The 21,694-nt window shown below is 42.0% G+C and overlaps 1 protein-coding gene across 1 annotated transcript in view; it reads left to right on the top strand.

Moving 5' to 3' along the window:
- Positions 1-21,694, top strand: part of LOC120992102 (oocyte zinc finger protein XlCOF6-like) — a 770,548-nt gene that overhangs the window by 477,149 nt on the left and 271,705 nt on the right. Inside the window, exon 4 of the mRNA XM_040420871.1 lies at positions 5,693-5,816. Within this exon, the coding sequence (XP_040276805.1) occupies positions 5,693-5,816 (124 nt within the window). The remainder of the gene's footprint in view (positions 1-5,692; positions 5,817-21,694) is intronic.

The raw sequence follows: 21,694 nt of genomic DNA, 5'->3' as shown, positions 1-21,694 counted from the left end.
TTCCTGACTCCTCCCACACATGGCTGTGACATCATCACAGGTCCTGTAAGCACAGAACAACTACAGGGCTGCTCTGCAGGAGGAGGTAAGTGTCTGCTCACAGTCATGTAAGGATTGGGGTACAAGGTGATGGAGGGGATCGCCCGGAGGTCAGTATTGCACATTTCCAGTCCACATATAATTTGTTCACTTTTTCACCATACATTACATTGAACAGAACAGTGAATTCCGCCACGAAGAAAAACAACTCTTTTTTGCGGAAAAACAACCGTCTGTATGGCTACGCTGACAGAAAATAAAAACATTGTAGCTCTTGGGAAGGCAGGAGGGAAAAAATGAGGATAGGGTGTGATAGGAAGGGGTTAAATATCTCTAACTGTTTTACATGGTCCAGTAGTATGACGATGATACCAGGTAGACATGTACATTTTTTTTACACGCTTTTGCAAAATGATGAAAATTTTTTTTAAAAATATTTTTACTGATAACCTATCTTCGGGATAGGTCATCATTATCTGATCGGTGGGGGGTCTGACCCCCAGGACCCCCACTGATCAGCTATTTGTGAAGGCCGTACAGTGTATAGTGGCCATGCTTGGCATCGCGCTTAGCCTTATTCACTTCTATAGGGCTGAGATTCACCTAGGTCATGTGACCGATGAATATGTCATCACATGGCCTAGGAAATGCAGAAGAAGGCCACGGTGCTACTGTGAGCCTTCTCAAACACCTGATCTGTGTGAGACCCGGGTATCAAACCCCACCGATCAGATACAGATGGCTTATCCAAAGAAGAGGTCATCAGTAAAAAAATATCTGGCCCATCTTAGACATTGAGACCCGCACCTATCCTTAGAAGGGAGCCTGTAAAGTGCAGGAGGGCATGCTGTGCGTGTTCGGCCGCCCTCCATTCCCACGCTTGGCTATTTTCAGAAGTCCTATTGAAATTAATGGGAAGTGGACCGCTCCTTTCACTCCTATGGAGCTGACAAAAATAGTTGAGCCAGCTTTTGGCTGTTTTCGGCAGTCCCATAGAAATAAATGGAGGTTGGCTGCGCATGCACATTGTGCCTCCTGCACTTTGCTTGCTCCGTTCTAAGGATAGGTGTGGGTCCCAGAGGCGGGCCCCGCACCTATCGGACATTGGGGGCATATCCTATCGATATGTCGCCTATGTCCAAGATGGGTATATCCTTTTAATTACTTAATTATGACTTTTTCCATCCCAGAAGGGAACCTAACAATGCGGTCTTATCGTTTAGCTTACTCAGCAATAGACCTACAGGCCGGGCCTTTCTTAAAGGGGATTTCCAATTTCAACATGTGTGGTGTGTAGCTAGAAGGTGCTATGAGTGTCGGGTGCAGATCCTATATCTGGACTCTGCTCCCATCTCCAGAACTTGTTCTTCAAAGTGAAGGAAAGCACACTGTGTATGCGCCGCTTTTTCTCCATTCACTGTTAGAAGACTTCTGAAAATAGCCGAGCTAGTGCTATCAGCTCATTTCAGAAGTCCCATAGTAGTGAATAAAGAGCGCACTGCGCATGTGCACCCACCACTCCATTCGGCGCTGTGGGACTGTTGGAAATAGCCGCTATTTTTAGAACTCGCATAGCGGTCATTGGATGTTGGCCACACAGGCACAGCTGCTTATTAGTGATGAAGTCGGTTCATTCATAACTTCGGATTAATACTGTACGGAGATCCGTCTCCGCACAGTATTAGAATGTATGGGCTCCGATGAGCCGAAGTTAGTTATTCGCGAAGCCGTTCGTGACTTCGTTGAATAACTTCGATTATTGATTTAGAACTTGAAACCGAACTCTGCTTCAGTTCCAAGGTACCAGTTCCGGAGATGGGAGCGTGTCCCAGAGGTTGGTCCCACACTTGTCTGACACTAATGGCGTATCCGGGTGATATGCCATAAATGTTGAGACGGGAAACACCTTTAAGATCTCAGCTAAGAGGGCAACCTATCCCACCATGATTGTTCACTCCAATCTCGCCATTAAAACAGAATATCTATATGTATCACAGCTGACATTCTCTGCTGATGGATGAGGAACAGAACCTGCCATCCTAATTGTAATTATACAGTCAGGTCCATAAATATTGGGACTCTGGCACAATTCTAACATTTTTGGCTCTATACACCACCACAATGGATTTAAAATGAAACGAACAAGATGTGCTTTAACTGCAGACTGTCAGCTTTAATTTGAGGGTATTTACATCCAAATCAGGTGAACGGTGTAGGAATTACAACAGTTTGCATATGTGCCTCCCACTTGTTAAGGGTCCAAAAGTAATGGGACAACTGGCTTCTCAGCTGTTCCATGGCCAGGTGTGTGTTATCCCCTCATTATCCTAATTACAATGAGCAGATAAAAGGTCTAGAGTTAATTTCAAGTGTGCTATTTGCATTTGGAATCTGTTGCTGTCAACTCTCAAGATGAGATCCAAAGAGCTGTCACTATCAGTGAAGCAAGCCATCATTAGGCTGAAAAAACAAAACAAACCCATCAGAGAGATAGCAAAAACATTAGGCGTGGCCAGAACAACTGTTTGGAACATTCTTAAAAATAAGGAACGCACTGGTGTGCTGAGCAACACCAAAAGACCCGGAAGACCACGGAAAACAACTGGGGTGGATGACCGAAGAATTCTTTCCCTGGTGAAGAAAACACCCTTCACAACAGTTGGCCAGATCATGAACACTCTCTAGGAGGTAGGTGTATGTGTGTCAAAGTCAACAATCAAGAGAAGACTTTACTAGAGTGAATACAGAGGGTTCACCACAAGATGTAAACCATTGGTGAGCCTCAAAAACAGGAAGGCCAGATTAGAGTTTGCCAAACAACATCTAAAAAATCCTTCACAGTTCTGGAACAACATCCTATGGACAGATGAGACCAAGATCAACTTGTACCAGAGTGATGACAAGAGAAGAGTATGGAGAAGGAAAGGAACTTCTCATGATCCTAAGCATACCACCATCAGTGAAGCATGGTGGTGGTAGTGTCATGGCGGGGGCATGTATGGCTGCCAATGGAACTGGTTCTCTTGTACTTATTGATGATGTGACTGCTGACAAAAGCAGCAGGATGAATTCTGAAGTGTTTCGGCAATATTATCTGCTCATATTCAGCCGACTGCTTCAGAACTCATTGGACGGCACTTCACAGTGCAGATGGACAATGACCCAAAGCATACTGCAAAAGCAACCAAAGAGTTTTTTAAGGGAAAGAAGTGGAATGTTCTGCAATGGCCAAGTCAATCACCTGACCTGAATCCGATTGAGCATGCATTTCACTTGCTGAAGACAAAACTGAAGGGAAAATGCCCCAAGAACAAGCAGGAACTGAAGACAGTTGCAGTAGAGGCCTGGCAGAGCATCACCAGGGATGAAACCCAGCGTCTGGTGATGTCTATACATTCCAGACTTCAGGCTGTAGTTGACTGCAAAGGATTTGCAACCAAGTATTAAAAATTGAAAGTTTGATTTATGATTATTATTCTGTCCCATTACTTTTGGTCCCTTAACAAGTGGGAGGCACATATGGAAACTGTTGTAATTCCTACATCATTCACCTGATCTGGATGTAAATACCCTCAAATTAAAGCTGACCGTCTGCAGGTAAAGCACATCTTGTTTGTTTCATTTCAAATCCGTTGTGGTGGTGTATAGAGCCAAAAATGTTAGAATTGTGTCGATGTCCCAATATTTATGGACCTGACTGTATGTCACGGTGTAGGAAGTACATCAAAATTACATAGTACAGTTATGTTGTGATACAGGAAAGGGTTAAGCCGCTCCTGGCTGTGTGATTAGGGTCCCTGTCTTGTTGGAAGGTGAACCTTCAGGTCAAGTCTAGATCAGGTTTTCATTAAAGGGACTGTCTCATCTCGGACATTGGTGACATATTGCTAGCTTGTCAGATCCTCCTATCCCCAGTGCGAGCCCACCGCGCAAGTGCAGCCACCCTCTATTCACTTTTATGGGAGTTAAGAAAACAGCCGAGCATTCATTTATCTATTTTTGGATCTCTCATAGAAGTGAATGGAGAGCGTGTACAATGTCATCTCATTCATTTTGAAGGGTATGTTCTGGAGGAGCGATATGCCATCAATGTCTTAGATGACTCAACACCTTTAAGAATATCTCTGTACTTTGCTTCATTCAGCATGATGCTGCCATGGATGGTATTGGGTAGGTGATGAGCAGTGCCTGGTTTCCTCCAGACATGACACTTAGGCCTCATGTGTATTGTGTGGTCCACAGAATACGGATGACCTCCGTATTGCATCTGTTCTGGGAGGGATCACTACCTTCTGACTTCTCCTGCAACATAAACAAAAGAAAAATACATGTAAAATTCTCCACCAAATCTAATGCAGTATTAGACGACTACATCACCAAAGGAGAGGACCCACAAGGAAGGGGGAATAGAGGAGGAGCATACTGGGCTCTGATTGGATGTGCAGACTTAAGTAGAGGCCTTGAAGAGGTCAACAGGGGCCGACGTGATGACGCACAGGATGCAAACAGTGCACAGTATGGATCTGCCACCAAACTGACATATACGTCCCAGGGATGGAACCCTGTGGCTCCGTCTGATGTAGACACATGAAGCGTCACATGTCATAATGTAACCAGAAATGAGGTAGAAATGAGGAGTAGATGGAATCCCTTCTCAATAGGGGTTTTCAGTTTGAAGAAGCTACGGACATGGCCTGATCCCATCAGGATTGCACTTTCCAATATCTCTGCCACATCACAGGGCTGCCTTCTCAGAGAACACCCAAAAGAATGAGGGAGGACACTGCTGCTGCCAGAAAAACCCCAGTATCCAAAGTGTCAAGGAACAACTGGATCAGGTGTAGGGGGAAGGGCTTTTTATTGCTGCCTTCCATGTTGTTTTCTGCCCCTGGGAGGTGGGAAAACCCTCCTGTCCTTGCTCATGTGGAGGTGCGAGGAAGAGAGAAGCTACAACATTAAATGTTTCCCCTTATTAACTAATTCAGATATTTTTACATGGGGTTATGTCTATTTTTTACACTGTTTCTTCTTATTTCCATTTAGTTTCCTACAATATAGATTCATCTCAGTTAATATCTTCCATTGAACAGAATTTTCCTGATTGACCCATCAAGGAAAGGAACAGAGACAAGATGGCAGAGATGATAATAGATCTCACCCTAGAGATACTCTTCCAACTTACTGGAGAGGTGAGAGATTCTGATGATGTCACATTACATCATTCTTATCTATGGTAATAACAGATGATTTGACTGGAGAGGTGAGAGATTCTGATGATGTCACATTACATCATTCTTATCTATGGTAATAACAGATGGACATGGCTGTAGAGGTGATGGACTCTGGAAATTTCAGTAGTGATATTTATTACTGTGTCTCCCTCTACCCAGGATTACACAGTGGTGAAGAAGACCTCTAGCGAGCGCTGTCAAGGTCTTGTGTCTGAAGGATGGGGAAGAACCCTGAGCCCAATCACAGGGCCTCCACCTCACCCCCTGATACATGAGGAGATCAATGAACAGAAGATCCTAGAACTCATCCACAAGATGATTGAGCTGCTGACTGGAGAGGTGACACTGCTGGGAATGCTGGGACATTATACAGTAACAGCACTGGAGAGGTCTGGGTGATGACTGTATCATTGTGTTGTCAGGTTCCTATAAGGTGTCAGGATGTCACTGTCTATTTCTCCATGGAGGAGTGGGAGTATGTAGAAGGACACAAGGATCTGTACAAGGAGGTCATGATGGAGAAGCACCAGCCCCTCACATCAACAGGTAATAGACAGAGAATAAATACACCTGTCTTTTAATTATCTGTATGTAAAGAATGAAATCAGTCACTGTTTGTGTCTCCTATAGGAAGATCCAGTAAGAGAAGAACACCAGAGAGATGTCCCAGTCCTCTTCTTCCACAGGATCATCAGGTAGATGGAGATATTCTTCTATGGTCTGTAGAAGGCTGTGAAATCCTTGTGTTCAGTCTTGTTTTATCCCATATTATTGTATGTGTGTAATAAAAAAAATGGTGAGATGATGGAATTAAAGATGCCTGCAACCGCTTTGAATGTTCTGGTTACGGATACTGGCAGCAGGAATAAGAAACCAACTGGATTTATTTCTATCTTTTCCTTCAAACAATACTCCACCGAATCAATTTGATCCACGTCTAGCCATGCCAAATACATATGTGAACGAGATTCTCCTCATTGAGCCATCATCTAAATGTTCTGCTGTAGAAGATCTACAGCCATAAGATAAATAGTGCTGTCATGTTTTATTTTTGGTTGTCGTGATAATTAATCATCCTCTCTACTCTTTTTGAAAATGTATTAAGTTATTTGTATGATTGATACTGATAATAATATTGTTTGTTTTACAGCTTTTGAATGTGGATAAAGATCTGAGTAATATTAATTCTACATATACATATGTGAGAGGTGATGACCAGTGTAAGGAGGAAATTTCTACAGAGACATATATGTGGGGTGATGACCAGTGTAAGCAAGAGATTCCTACAGATAACCACCCAGGTGAGTAGATACAAATAAACAGAGCAGCCAAAATACATATTAAATATGTATAAAAATATGAGACTTTTAAAGGTGAAAACACATGCTGTTAAAGTAAAATATGCCTCGATTTATTTATATGCTGTCAGTACTGATGAGGGAAAAGCATTTGCTTAGTTTTTGGAACTAAGGAACTATTTGGTCTTATTAGACTTGGGAGGTGAGGATAGACCCCACCCCGACCTTTCTATAAATGTGCTTAAGGCTGGTTTCACACGGGCGTTGCGGGAAAAGATGCGGGCACGTTCACGATTTTTCCGCGCGAGTGCAAAAGTGTAATGCGTTTTGCACGCCCGTGAGAAAAATCGTCATGTTTGGTACCCAAACCCGAACTTCTTCCCAGAAGTTCGGGTTTGGGTTAGGTGTTGTGTAGATTGTATTATTTTCCCTTATAACATGGTTATAAGGGAAAATAATAGCATTCTTAATACAGAATGCATAGTACAATAGGGCTGGAGGGGTTAAAAAAAATAAATGTTTAACTCACCTTAATCCACTTGTTCGCGCAGCCCGGCTTCTTTTCTGTCTTCTTCTTTGAGGAATAGGACCTTTGATGACGTCACTGCGCTCATCACATGGTCCATCACATGATCTTTTTTTTTATCATGGTGATGGATCATGTGACGGACCATGTGATGAGAGCAGTGACGTCACCACAGGTCCTTTTCCTGTGCACAGCAAAGATGAAGACAGAAGAGAAGCCGGGCTGTGCGAACAAGTGGATTAAGGTGAGTTAAATTATTATTAGTATTTTTTTAACCCCTCCAGCCCTATTGTACTATGCATTCTGTATTAAGAATGCTATTATTTTCCCTTATAACCATGTTATAAGGGAAAATAATAAGGATCAGGTTCCCATCCTGATCGTCTCCTAGCAACCGTGCGTGAAAATCGCACCACATCCGCACTTGCTTGCGGATGCTTGCAATTTTCACGCAGCCCCATTCACTTCTATGGGGCCTGCGTTGCGTGAAAAACGCAGAATATAGAGCATGCTGCGATTTTCACGCAACGCACAAGTGATGCATTAAAATCACCGCTCGTGTGCACAGCCCCATGGAAATGAATGGGTCCGGATTCAGTGCGGGTGCAATGCGATCACCTCACGCATCGCATCCGCGCGGAAATTTTGCCCGTCTGAAAGAGGCCTAACAGTTATTTATATGGTTTATTACTGTGCCTTTAAATTGGGGGCTATTATCTGCCTCAGTGCTATATAATAAGTTTGTTTTATTGTTATGTGCATCCATATAGTAGAGCCTGAGATTTTTATGACTTACAGTCCTGATCAAAAGTTTAAGACCACTTGAAAAATGGCAAAAAATCATATTCAGCATGGCTGGATCTTAACAAGGTTCCAAGTAGAGCTTCAACATGCAACAAGAAGAAATGGGAGTGAGACAAAACATTTTTTGAGCATTCAATTTAATGAAAACAACGTATAAACTGAAACAGGCTGTTTTTCAGCTGATCAAAAGTTTAGGACCACATGCCTTTAAAAGGCCAAATCTGTGCAAAGATGTGGATTCATTGTCATTTTCTGTCAGGTAGTCACACGTTGTGATGGCAAAGGCAAAAAAACTCTCCCTTTTTGAACGTGGTCGGGTTGTTGAACTGCATAAGCAGGGTCTCTCACAGCGCGCCATCGCTGCTGAGGTGGGACGGAACAAAAAAATCAAGTGGAAGACCCAAATTGGCTGTCCTTTAAGACACTGGACGATCCTCGACCCAAATTAAGGCCCTTACTGGTGCTGACTGCAGCCCTATAACCATCAGACAGCATCTGAGACTGAAGGGCTTCAAAAACAAAAAATGTCTTCAAAGACCTCGTCTCCTTGAACGCCACAGGACTGCTCGTTTGGACTCTGCAAGATAGCACCAAACATGGGACATTCGAATGTGGAAGAAAGTTTTATTCTCTGATCAGAAAGAATTTAACCTTGATGGTCCTGATGGTTTCCAACGTTACTGGCATGACAAGCAGATCCCACCTGAGATGTTTTCTACGCGCCACAGTGGAGGGGGCGCCATAATGGTCTGGGGTGCATTTTCCTTTAGTGGAACAATGGAGCTTCAGAAAGTGCAGGGGCGTCAAACGGCCGCTGGCTATGTCCAGATGTTGCAGAGAGCATTCCTCATGACTGAGGGCCCTCGTCTGTGTGGTAACAACTGGGTTTTTCAACAGGACAACGCTACAGTACACAATGCCCGCAGGACAAGGGACTTCTTCCAGGAGAATAACATCACTCTTTTGGCCCATCCTGCGTGTTCCCCTGATCTAAATCCAATTGAGATCCTTTGGGGATGGATGGCAAGGGAAGTTTACAAAAATGGACAACAGTTCCAGACAGTAGATGGCCTTCGTGCGGACGTCTTCACCACTTGAAGAAATGTTCCCACTCACCTCATGGAAACGCTTGCATCAAACATGCCGAAACAAATTTTTGAAGTGATAAACAATAACGGCGGAGCTACTCATTACTGAGTTCATGTTTGGAAGTTAGATTTCTGTTATGGGGGGTTTAGTTTTTTTTTGGAGGTGTGGTCCTAAACTTTTGATCAGCTGAAAAACAGCCTGTTTCTGTTTATTCGTTGTTTTCATTAAATTGAATGCTCAAAAATTGTTTTGTGTCACTCCCATTTCTTCTTGTTGCATGTTGAAGCTCTACTTGGAACCTTGTTAAGATCCAGCCATGCTAAATATGATTTTTTGCCATTTTTCAAGTGGTCTTAAACTTTTGATCAGGACTGTATGTCCACTGCTATCCTGCCACCTAGTGTCCAAGGCTGTGTGTTGTTATGGCATTGTGTATATACATCAGGATGTTTGGTCACATGACCCTTCGGTGAAGGTTCTTTAGACAGAATAGAACATGACCCTATGAAGATGTTGGCTTGAACACAGAAGTGAAAAACTGCAAGAGAACAGTCTGGTGGCCTAACACCATGATCTACTGGTCCTTGTTGTGAGGTCTATTGTTAGATTGTGATCTGTTTTTCCATCACTGTCTTAGGCTACTTTCACACAAGCTTTTGTCGCGGATTCATCATGGATCTGCAAAAAACGCTTCCGTTACAATAATACAACCGCATGCACCCGACATGAACGGATCCGGTTGTATTATGTTTTCTATAGCCATGACGGATCTGTCTTGAACACCATTGAAAGTCAATGGGGGACTGATACCTTTTCTATTGTGCCAGATTTCTGTAAATGAACAGATAGCTTTTTAAAAAAAAAAATCCTCAAATTTCTACAGTTTGTAGACCTATTGCCAGCACCCTGATAGCATTCTGCTGCAAACACTGAGCAAGTGCCCTTTTTTTTCTTCTAAAAAACATTTCACTGCATTAAACCTGTGTTATTAAATGTATTATATTATAGCAAAAGCATTACATGGCAATAACTAAATTTTTAAACCCATATTATTAAACATGTGGTTCAAAGACATTGTACCTCAAAGATGGCATTATTATATCTGTGTTAGTGAACGCATTTCTGCAACAGAACTTGTAGTTAAAACACATTTACTGCAAAACTTGCATTAGTAAAAATTGTCAATAACAGTCTGCAGTGTGTTTGTAGGAGATGGACATTTAGTTGCATGTCTGTCTTTAAATTAAAGGGGTTCTCCTGGAATTAAGAAAATGAAAATACTTATTTATTACTTTATAGTAAATATATTTCCAAATACCTTTCATTAGTTAGAATGGCTCCTTTTGTCTACGGAGCAATCACTAGGAGAAATAAAATTGCCGCCGTCCTATTAGTACACACAGAACCTGTCCTAATCACACAGGAGGACAAGTTACTTCAGAACACTGAGCTGAAGAGCTGCCTCATCCTCCTCTCTGCTCTGTGGGAATGGAAATTATGAGGAGACATGAAGTACAGAGAGGAGGGTAGGGGTAATGAGCAGCAGCACTTGTATGCAGTCTCCATTACCACAGCTCCATATCACCACAGTCTGTCCTGTCCATCCTCTCTGTACTTCATGTCTCCTCTGAACTAAATTACGCAGAGATTCAGCTAAAGTTCTTATCAGCTGTATTCAGGATCATAATCCCTGACAAGTAGAGCGGAGAGGACGATGAGGGAGCTGTTTACCTCAGTGTTGTGAAGTAACTTGTGATTAGGACAGGTTCTATGTGTACTGGTAGGACAGCGGACATTTTGTTTCGCCTGATGATTGCTCTCCCAAAAAAACGACCCATAATAAAAATTGAAAGGTATTTGGAAATATATTTATTATAAAGTAATATTAAAGTATTTTCATTTTCCTAATTCCCAGAGAACCCCTTTAAAGAGAGAACAATTTTGCTAGCACATTATAATAATCTGTGTACCATACCTATGATTTTTCATTTACAGGAAACCTGTGACTTATAGGCCTCATAATAAATGTGTAGAAAATGGAATTGTGGAAAAAGAAAGACCCGGGCCTTGTCATCAGAGAGTCAGAATGTGGGTAGTAGCAGCACCAGCCATCTGGCCAGTAGTAGTAGTAGACTACAGTTCTCCCTTGCTTCTGATAGGCGCCATATTATTATTGAGGACAAAGAGGATGAGATTGTGGGCTGTATGTCTCAGTCACAGCCAGATGATGTGGATGTCACATCTCAGTTTGACACTGTGCATTGGAGCCAGGCGTCACCACATTTTTCCTTTTCCTCCTCTTTGCAACCTCTTAGAAGCCATTCAGTTGCATGATCTCTGTCTGCACTGGCCACTCCTAGTGGAGTACCTTAATTTTTTCTAAGAAGATGCAACAAAACCCCATGTGCTATGGAAAATACTCAAGATAGTGTCTGAGAACAGTCAGGATTTGGACTGCCATGAGGAGATTGTTCAAGCGGAGGTGGTGGATCCCACGCATAGCTGTGGTCATAGTAGTGGCACTTGTGGTGTGGTGGTAGGGGCAATGATATCTACAGTGGCTCTTGGGGCAAATACAGAGCAGGGGATGGGGAAGGGAGGAAAGAAGGCCACAATCAGTCTAATAAAAGTGACATAAAGGGTGAGAATGATGATGATTGTGTGTTGGACAGGACCTGGGGGTTGGATCAGGGTCCTGAGAAGGAGGAGGAGGAGGAGGGTGGTGGCAGCAATTAAGAGCAGAGGCAATGTATAGCCAGAACCTCCCAAGGTTCACACTCAGATTGGGTCACTGTCATTAGTGGAGTACCTCAGGGGTCAGTATTGGGCCCTATTCTCTTCAATATATTTATTAATAATCTTGTAGAAGGCTTGCACAGTAAAATATAAATTTTTGCAGATGACACTAAGGCCTCGTTCACATCACCGTTTCTCCTTTCCGTTCTCCGGCTCCGTTGAGATGCCGGAGAACGGAAAGGACGGATTCTGCAGATAACTGAGACCTAACTGAGCGTAACGGAGCCTAAAGACCCCATAGACTATAATGGGGTCCGTTCGGTGTCCGCTCAGAACATGATTTTTGAGCGGAGACGAGTCCAGTTAGGTCTCAGTTATCTGCAGAATCCGTCCTTTCCATTCTCCGGCTCCTCAACGGAGCCGGAGAACGCAAAGGAGAAACGGTGATGTGAACGAGGCCTAAATTGTGTGAAGTAATTAACATGGAAGAGGACAGTATACTGCCACAGAGGGATCTGGATAGATTGGGGGCTTGGGCAGAGAAGTGGCAGATGAGGTTTAACACTGACAAATGTAAGGTTTTGCACATGGGAAGGAATAATGCAATGCACCCGTACATACTAAATGGTTAAAAACTGGATAACACTGACATGGAAAAGGACCTAGTAATTTTAGCAAACAGCAAACTAAGCTGTAGAAACCAGTGTCAGGCAGCTGCTGACAAGGCCAATACGATAATGGGTTGCATCAATAGGGGCATAGATGCCCGTGATGATAAAATAGTCCTACAAATTTTACAAATTACTAGTCAGACGACACATGGTGTACTGTGTACAGTTCTGGGCTCCTGTGAACAAGGCAGACACAGCAGAGCTGGAGAGCGTTCAGAGGAGGGCAACTAAAGTAATAACAGGAATGAATAAACTACAGTACTCTGAAAAATTATCAAAATTAGGATTATTCAGTTTAGAAAAAAGACGACTGAGGGGAGATCTAATTACTATGTATATACAGTATATCTCAGGGGTCAGTACAGAGATCTCTCCCATCATCTATTTATACCCAGGTCTATGACTGTGACGAGGGGACATCCTCTGCGTCTGGAGGAAAGAAGGTTTGTACACAAAGCTATAAGAGGATTCTTTACGGTAAGAGCAGTGAGACTATGGATAAATCTGCCTGAGAAGGTGGTGATAGTGAGTTCACTAAAAGAGTTCAAGAAGGGCTTGGATGTATTTCTGGAGTATAATAATATTACAAGTTATAGCTACTAGAGAGGGGCCGGGAATCCAGGGAGTTATTCTGATTGCATGATTGTAGTTGGGAAGGAATTCTTTTCCCCTGAAGTGGGGAAAATTGGCTTCTACCTCACAGTTTTTTTTTTTTTTGCCTTCCTTTGGATCAACTTGCAGGATAACAGGCCAAACTGGATGGACAGATGTCTTTTTTCGGCCTTATTAACTATGTTACTAAGATAAAAACTTTCTAGACCAAAGCAAAGATTGGCTGATGCTAGCTCTGTGTGAGTCTCATCTGACAGTTTTTCTTCACCGTTCTGGTAGAAAAAAGCTTTACTGCATGCTAGATCTGTAGAAAATAGGCACCACGGCTCTATGGCAGCACATGAAGTCGCCGCCAAAGAGTGTCCTCCCTCTCCCGATAATGAAATGTGTGGCCACAAGAAAACTCTACACTCCCAGGGATCCACTGGTGCACAAGCTTAAATCCGTGGCCAAGTTACTGGTGGTGCTGTCGCTGCCATACCACTTAATGGATTTTTTTCTGTCTTTAGGGAGCTGATGGCATGTTGTCATCCTCTCTGGAAGATACCTAGCCAACATTATTTCTCCAAAAAGGCAATCCCTGCTTTGTACTGTCACGTGGCAGAGAACTTGGGTTGCTCCTTGTAATTCTTGCTGTGCGGCAAGGTGCACACCAGTGGACACCTGGAGCAGCTGCTATGGGCAGGGACAGTACAAGTCTTTCATGGCTCAATTGGTTAAAGTTTATCTTCTGAATTTTGTTGGCTGTACCTGTTGGGGACCCACATGTAGAAAGTCCCAGGGAGGAGGAGTTGTTGGATGAAGAACTGCCTCAACCGACTCAACTACCACAAGCAACAGACCTTGCAGCAAGTGGTTCAGTATTATCAACATGATTGAGCAGTTTTTTTCATGTGCCACACCAGGCTGGTGCAAATCGGCAAAAGGAGACATACTGTTTGAATACCCCGACTCAGGCCTTTCTTTAGCATCCCTGACCCCATGGACTTCTGGGCAGGCAGAGTGGAACAGTGGCTGGAACTGGCCTAGTTTGCTCTCTCTGTACTGTGATGCCCAGAATCTAGTTTCATCTAGCAGGAGTTTCAGCGCATCAAGACACCTAAACAAAGTTGTCCGATGCCAGTGCACATTATGTTTGTCTTACAAAGCGAATGGTGGCATTCGCCGGCTGCTCCTCCATGTCCAGTCAGCAGCCTGTGCCACAGAGCCCAGTGTTCACCTGAGGGGAGCCACCTGAACAGCGCCCCGTCCTCCTCCCCCTTCATTCAGCTACCTTCTATAGCTTCATTGTCCCCCAGTGTTTCGGGCAGCACCGCATGGCATGCCTAGAGGTGTAGTCCACTCCCCTGGCAGAAAGCTCCGGCTCTGTAGCTCGGCGAACTAATGGCGGAGTGTTTGGTGCAGAGATAAAGGAGCCACGGAAGCTTCTCACAAATGATGGGTGTGTGGCCTGAGGCCCGGTCCCTGCCATGTTCCGGCGGGAGGGTGATCAGGTTGGGGGATGGTGACTGGAAAGTTCATAGCTTGAACGGGGGTTGAGCTGTCACCCTGTCCTCAGTCCGGTCACAGCAGCGGCTCTGCCCTTTGGTGCAGTGTAACAGGAACTATCAGCAGCAGCAGACTGTCCCCGTGTATACACTTTATGTACATAGCCATGTGTACCCCTGTGTACGTACAATATGTGCAGTGTCATATGTATCAACACACTGCCCGCCCTGTATATACACAAATCACTGCATCCCCTGTAATGTACACACATATGTCACTGCACCCCCTGTAATGTACTCAGCCGGTGCCTGACGTCACTCACTCATGCTCCTCCCACTTGATTAATGAAGCTGGCAGGAGCATGACTGACTGAGTGACGTTATGCTGCCGGCCTGACCGCTGCTTTTAAGTTTTCTGTCTATCATCCACAAATCCCCCCATAACAGTGTGTCATCCACAGATCCCCCTAAAACGGTGCGTCATCCACAGATTCCCCCATAACAGTGCGTCATCCACAAATCCCCATAAAACGGTGCGTCAGCCACAGATCCCCCCATAACAGTGCATCATCCACAGACCACCATTAGTTCAAAACCCACCAAAAGCACATCTTTTGGTACAAAATATATTTTTAATTTTCCTCCTCAAAAATCTAGGTGCGTCTTATAAAGTGGAAAATACGGTAATTTTTGATCGTTTAATCCCAAAAATCCATAGTTCTTTCCCATAACGCCTTGTGTCTAAAGGACAATTTTTGGAAAGTTTCTAATATGAAAACGCAAAACACGTGACAACGTGTGAGGGTGGGAAGGGCAAAATTTTTGAAAAAAAGAGATAAAAAATAAACCTAAAAAAATCATAGTGTGTCATATACCAATTTTCAGCCCAATAGAATTAGATTCATGTAGAATCGATTTGGACACCAATCAAATTATATTTTTTTAAATTCAACAAATTGGACACAAAACTATTTTCAAGAAGTTCACTCATCTCTAGAAAACCATATATATATTTTTTTTTGGTCCATTCATTATTTTTTGTACTGTATAGGTAAGTTTTCAGTACTTTTTATTACTACAGAATTATAATGACAAGTAAAACCTCTGTATAGGCAAATCCGGATCCTCCACTCACAACAGGTGATATCAGCTACCTCCTGACCTTCACAAACCATGCCTAAAAAACTCTCCCAAGTTAAAGAGTCCTGTCCATTGTGTCTGTGGCCAGTGTAGCTGCTCTCAAAAGACAGGAAGTCTTAACATATTTTACTCATAGTGGCCAGTGTGAAAACTGTATGATTATATGTATAAATATATGTATATATTTAATATAAATAGCAACATTGAAAAATTATTTAAAAAAACTCAAACCAAAATTCTAAAAAAGTTAAACATAAATTTTTTATTTAAACAGGTAATTTCCTGATGACCCATTACCTCTAAGCTGACTATATAATTCTAAAAGTTAATTTTGCTCACAGCTACTAGTATCCATGCCAAATTTCCCATACATACAGTTGCAAAAAAAAGTATGTGAACCCTTTGGAATAATATGGATTTCTGCACGAGTTAGTCATAAAATGTGATCTGATCTTCATCTAAGTCACAACAATAGACAATCAAAGTCTGCTTAAACTAATAACACACACATAATGAAATGTTACCATGTTTTTATTGAACACACCATGTAAACATTCACAGTGCAGGTGTAAAAAGTATGTGAACCCCTAGACTAATGACCTCTCCAAGAGCTAATTGGAGTGAAGTGTCAGCCAACTGGAGTCCAATCAATGAGATGAGATTGGAGATGTTGGTTACAGCTGCCCTGCCCTATAAAAAAAAAACACACACCAGTTCTGGGTTTGCTTTTCACAAGAAGCATTGCCTGATGTAAATGATGCCTCGCACGAAAGAGCTCTCAGAAGACCTATGATTAAGAATTGTTGACTTGCATAAAGCTGGAAAGGGTTATAAAAGTATCTCTAAAAGCCTTGCTGTTCATCAGTACTGTTCAGTACTGCTGCTATTCTCCCTAGGAGTGGCCGTCCTGTAAAGATGACTGCAAGGGCACAGCACAGACTGCTCAATGAGGTGAAGAAGAATACTAGAGTGTCAGCTAAAGACCTACAAAAGTCTCTTGCATATGCTAACATCCCTGTTAGCGAATGTACGATACCTAAAACACTAAACAAGAATGGATTTCATGGGAGAATACCACAGAGGAAGCCACTGCTGTCCAAAAAAAACATTGCTGCACGTTTACAGTTTGCACAAGAGCACCTGGATGCTCCAGAGCAGTACTGGCAAAATATTCTGTGGACAGATGAAACCAAAGTTGAGTTGTTTGGAAGAAACACACAACACTATGTGTGGAGAAAAAGAGGCACAGCACACCAAAATCAAAACCTCATCCCAACTGTGAAGTATGGTGGTGGGGGCAACATGGTTTGGGGCTGCTTTGCTGCGTCAGGGCCTGGACGGATTGCTATCATCGAAAGAAAAATAAATTCCCAAGTTTATCAAGACATTTTGCTGGAGAACTTAAGGCCATCTGTCCACCAGCTGAAGCTCAACAGAAAATGGATGTTGCAACAGGACAATGACCCAAAGCATAGAAGTAAATCAACAACAGAATGGCTTCAACAGAAGAAAATATGCCTTCTGGAGTGGCCCAGTCAGAGTCCTGACCTCAACCCGATTAAGATGCTGTGGCATGACCTCATGAAAGCAATTTTCACCAGACATCCCAAGAATATTGCTGAACTGAAACAGTTCTGTAAAGAGGAATGGTCAAGAATTACTCCTGACCGTTATGCACGTCTGATTTGCAACTACAGGAAACGTTTGGTTAAAGTTATTGCTGCCAAAGGAGGTTCAACCAGTTATTAAATCTAAGGGTTCACATACTTTTTCCACCTGCACTGTGAATGTTTACGTGGTGTGTTCAATAAAAACATGGTAATATTTAATTCTTTGTGTGTTATTAGTTTAAGCAGACTGTAATTTGTCTATTGTTGTGATTTAGATGAAGATCAGATCACATTTTATGACCAATTTGTGCAGAAATCCATATTATTCCAAAGGGTTCACATACTTTTTCTTGCAACTGTATGCCCAAAGTGTATGTTTTCTGACAATTTGTATGAAATTCGAATTGAAATTCTTAATATAAACATCCAGGGTCCTCTCTCCTTGTACCAGTTTGTAACTTATCTTGTTCATGCTTATTGTATTTGTGTTGTTTTATGTATGTGTACTCCTTTTTATATTAAAAAATTGGCACAATAATAATAATCTATTTTCAAGGTTATAGTATTTAAAAATAATACAGTTTATTTTTTGGCAGATGACTGTATCAGGAGCTCAGAGGGACATCTGATCTTTTCAGCTTTTAAAGCAAATGGTCATGGTCTCGCACAAGACACATATGAAGAGCATGCCACTATCTTGGAAATACCCTCAGCTCTTCACAGCCAAAATTGCTCGTTTGATCCATTTAAACATCTATCTTCTGGGTCATCACAAACTGTAAAGCAGAATCAAAGTCACAGAAGGGGTATTAAAGATCAAAGAATGCACACAAGGAAGAAGACAATTTCATGCTTAGAATGTGGGAAATGTTTTACTTGGAAATCACAACTTGTTGAACATCAAAGAACTCACACAGGGGAGACACCATTTTCATGCCAAGAATGTGGGAAATGCTTCATAAGAAAATCACATCTTGTTGAACATCAGAGAATACACACAGGGCAGAGGCCATTTTCATGTTCAGAATGTGGGAAATGCTTCATAAGAAAAGCACATCTTGTTGAACATCAGAGAATTCACACAGGCGCAAAGCCATTTTCATGTTCAGAATGTGGAAAATGTTTTACTTGGAAATCGCATCTTGTTAAACATCAACAAACTCACACAGGAGATACACCGTTCTCATGTCCAGAATGTGGGAAAGGTTTTACTTGGAAATCACAACTTGTTAAACATCAACGAATTCACACAGGGGAGAAGCCAATTTCATGTCCAGAATGTGGGAAATGTTTTACACACAAAACAACACTTGTTGGACATCGAAGAACTCACACAGGAGAGAAGCCGTTTTCATGTTCAGAATGTGGGAAATGTTTTACACACACAACAACACTTGTTGGACATCAAAGAATTCACACGGGAGAGAAGCCATTTTCATGCCAAGAATGTGGGAAATGCTTCATAAGAAAATCACATCTTGTTGAACATCAGAGAATTCACACAGGGGTGAAGCCATTTTCATGTTCAGAATGTGGAAAATGTTTTACCTGGAAATCACATTTTGTTGAACATCAACGAACTCACACAGGAGAGACACCATTTTTATGTCTAGAATGTGGGAAATCTTTTACTTGGAAATCACAACTTGTTAAACATCAACGAATTCACACAGGGGAGACGCCGTTTTCATGTGAAGAATGTGGGAGATGTTTTACACACAAAACAACCCTTGTTGTACATCGAAGAATTCACACAGGGGAGAAGCCATTTTCATGTTCAGAATGTGGGAGATGTTTTGCACAGAAAGCAACACTTGTTGTACATCAAAGAACTCACACGGGAGATAAGCCATTTTCATGTGCAGAATGTGGGAAATGTTTTACTTGGAAACAACAACTTGTTAAACATCAACAAACTCACACAGGGGAAAAGCCAATTTCATGTTAAGAATGTGGGAAATGTTTCTTAAGGGTACTTTCACACTAGCGATAAAGTTTTCCGGTATTGAGTTCCGTCCTAGGGGCTCAATACCGGAAAAAAAGTGATCAGTTTTGTTCCAATGCATTCTGAATGGAAAACAATTCATTCAGTATGCATCAGGATGTCTTCAGTTCAGTCACTTTTACGGTATTTTCTTCGGCCAAAATTCTGGAACACTTGCCTGAATGCCATTAATTTCCATTGAAATGTATTAATGCCGGATCTGACATGAAGTGTTCCGGTAAAACGGATCCGGCATGCGCAGACCTTTAAAAATGTGGAAAATAATAAATACCGGATCCGTTTTTCCAGATGACACCGGAAAAATGGATCTGGTATTGCAATGCATTTGTTAGACTGCAGTCTGCAAATGACATGCGTTTTCATACAGTTTTCCTGATCAGGCAGGCAGTTCAGGCAACTGAACTGCCTGTTGTAATCAAACAACGCAAGTGTGAATGTAACCTAAGAAAAGCAAATCTTGTTGAACATCTGAAAATTGACCAAGGGAAGACGCCATTTTATTTCCAGAATGTGGGAAATATTTACCTTTTAAATCACAAATTATCGAACATCAATGAACTCACACAGGATACATTTTGATATAAAAAATGTGGAAGATTTTATGGTGATAGATCAAACCTTGTTAGTCACCAAAGAACTCACAGAAGGGGAAAAGCCATTTTCATGCACTGAATGTGGAAAATGTTTTACCTAAAAGTCTAATCCAATTTCACATCATGGAACTCGCATTGGAAAAACAGTTCATGTCCAGAATGTAGGAAATGTTTAACCAACAAATCATCAAGAAACTCACAAGATAGTAGTCAAGTTTACCCCTTCTCCCACCTTGACATAACTGTATAAGGGGTGAGGGCTAACTTCCTATACCCTACTTATTGATGGTGGGCACAATATATAGCCAGGATTGTAGCAAGCTCCATTCCTGGCTATTTAACTCATTTAGATGCCACAGTCTGTAGTTGCTATAGTAGTGAGAGGACTAATGATGGCCTCCAGGTTTGTGAAGTACAGAAAAACAATTAGAGCTACCTGAGGGTTGAATAGGCTACCTGGGAGATGTAATGGACTGCACTACATAAGTGATGCAGTGTATTATGTAATCAATTAACTGACTGCACGTTCAAGTTCTATTCTGTGCCTAATAATTATAGTACAGAAAAGTATATGATTTAGGGGGTTATCCAGAAAAATCTGCAATACCAAGCACTGCCACTGTTTGATGCACAGTGCTGTCCTTGGAAAGCTACTGGGAGCCTGCATCGCTCACCAAAGCTTTAGTGAGTTTAGCAGCTCCCTGAAACAGCTGATCGGCAGGGATGCCGGGATTTGGACCCCTGCCGATGTGATAGTGATGACCTATCCTGAGGATGAGTCATTAGGTTTGAGCGAATCGACCTTCGGATCATAGAATGCACTATCCGTACAGCATTAAAATGTATTGGCTCTGTGAAGCCAAAGTTCTTCTCGCCCAAATTCACTTGAGACTTCGATTAATCCCTACTGTATGCATATCTGCGTACTCAAAGACTATTTAAAATGGCAATCTGAACTGGGCTTTGGTGCCAGTACCAAAGCTCCTTTATACAATCAGCAGGAATAAAAGAACAAGAAAGAGCATCCACTTTGATATTTTTGTCAGCCTGATGGAAATCCAGGATGAATCTGAAGCATGCAAACAACAAAGACCACCAAGATTTGCAAGGGTTGAGATACTGTACTGTCTGTAGATAAGGTAATTTCTTGTAGCAAGTGTAAATGATGACAGGATAACAAGCCACTTCCAGCAGGTGTCATTCTTCCAAAGCCAACTTGATTGCAATCAACTCCCTGTTCCCATGGGGCCTTAGAGAAGAAACCACAAGAGTGCATCTTTCCACAGGAACTCTTTGGAGTAAGAATGGCTCAATCTCAGACAGAAGATGGGTCCACCTCCTGAATAAGTGGCTGTGTAATATCTGGATGATAAAAAATTGACTCAGAAGAGAAGACTTGCTTGAGGGACTAGAAAGCCGATTCAGTCTCATTCTTACTTTACCGTCTGTGTTATTTTTTGTGTGTGTTTCTATATATATATATATATATATATATATATATATACAGTGCCTTGCAAAAGTATTCACCCCCTTGACATTTTTCTTATTTTGTTACATTACAGCCTTAAATTCAATGTTTTGTTAATCTGAATTTTATGTGATGGATCAGAACACAATAACCTAAGTTTGTGAAGTAAAATGAGAAAAATATCTAAATAAAACAATTGTTCAAAAAAAAATAAAAAAATTGGCATGTGCGTATGTATTCACCTCCTTTGTTAGGAAGCCCATAAAACGCTCTGGTTCAACCAATTACCTTCAGAAGTCACATAATTAGTGAAATGATGTCCACCTGTGTGCAATCTAAGTGTCACATGATCTGTTATTACATATACACACCTTTTTTGAAATGC

The sequence above is a fragment of the Bufo bufo genome, chromosome 2 (assembly GCF_905171765.1).
Source record: "Bufo bufo chromosome 2, aBufBuf1.1, whole genome shotgun sequence".
In the NCBI taxonomy this organism is placed as follows: Eukaryota; Metazoa; Chordata; class Amphibia; order Anura; family Bufonidae; genus Bufo; species Bufo bufo.
Note: the sequence above shows the minus strand (reverse complement) of the source record. Positions and strands in the feature narration are given on the sequence as shown.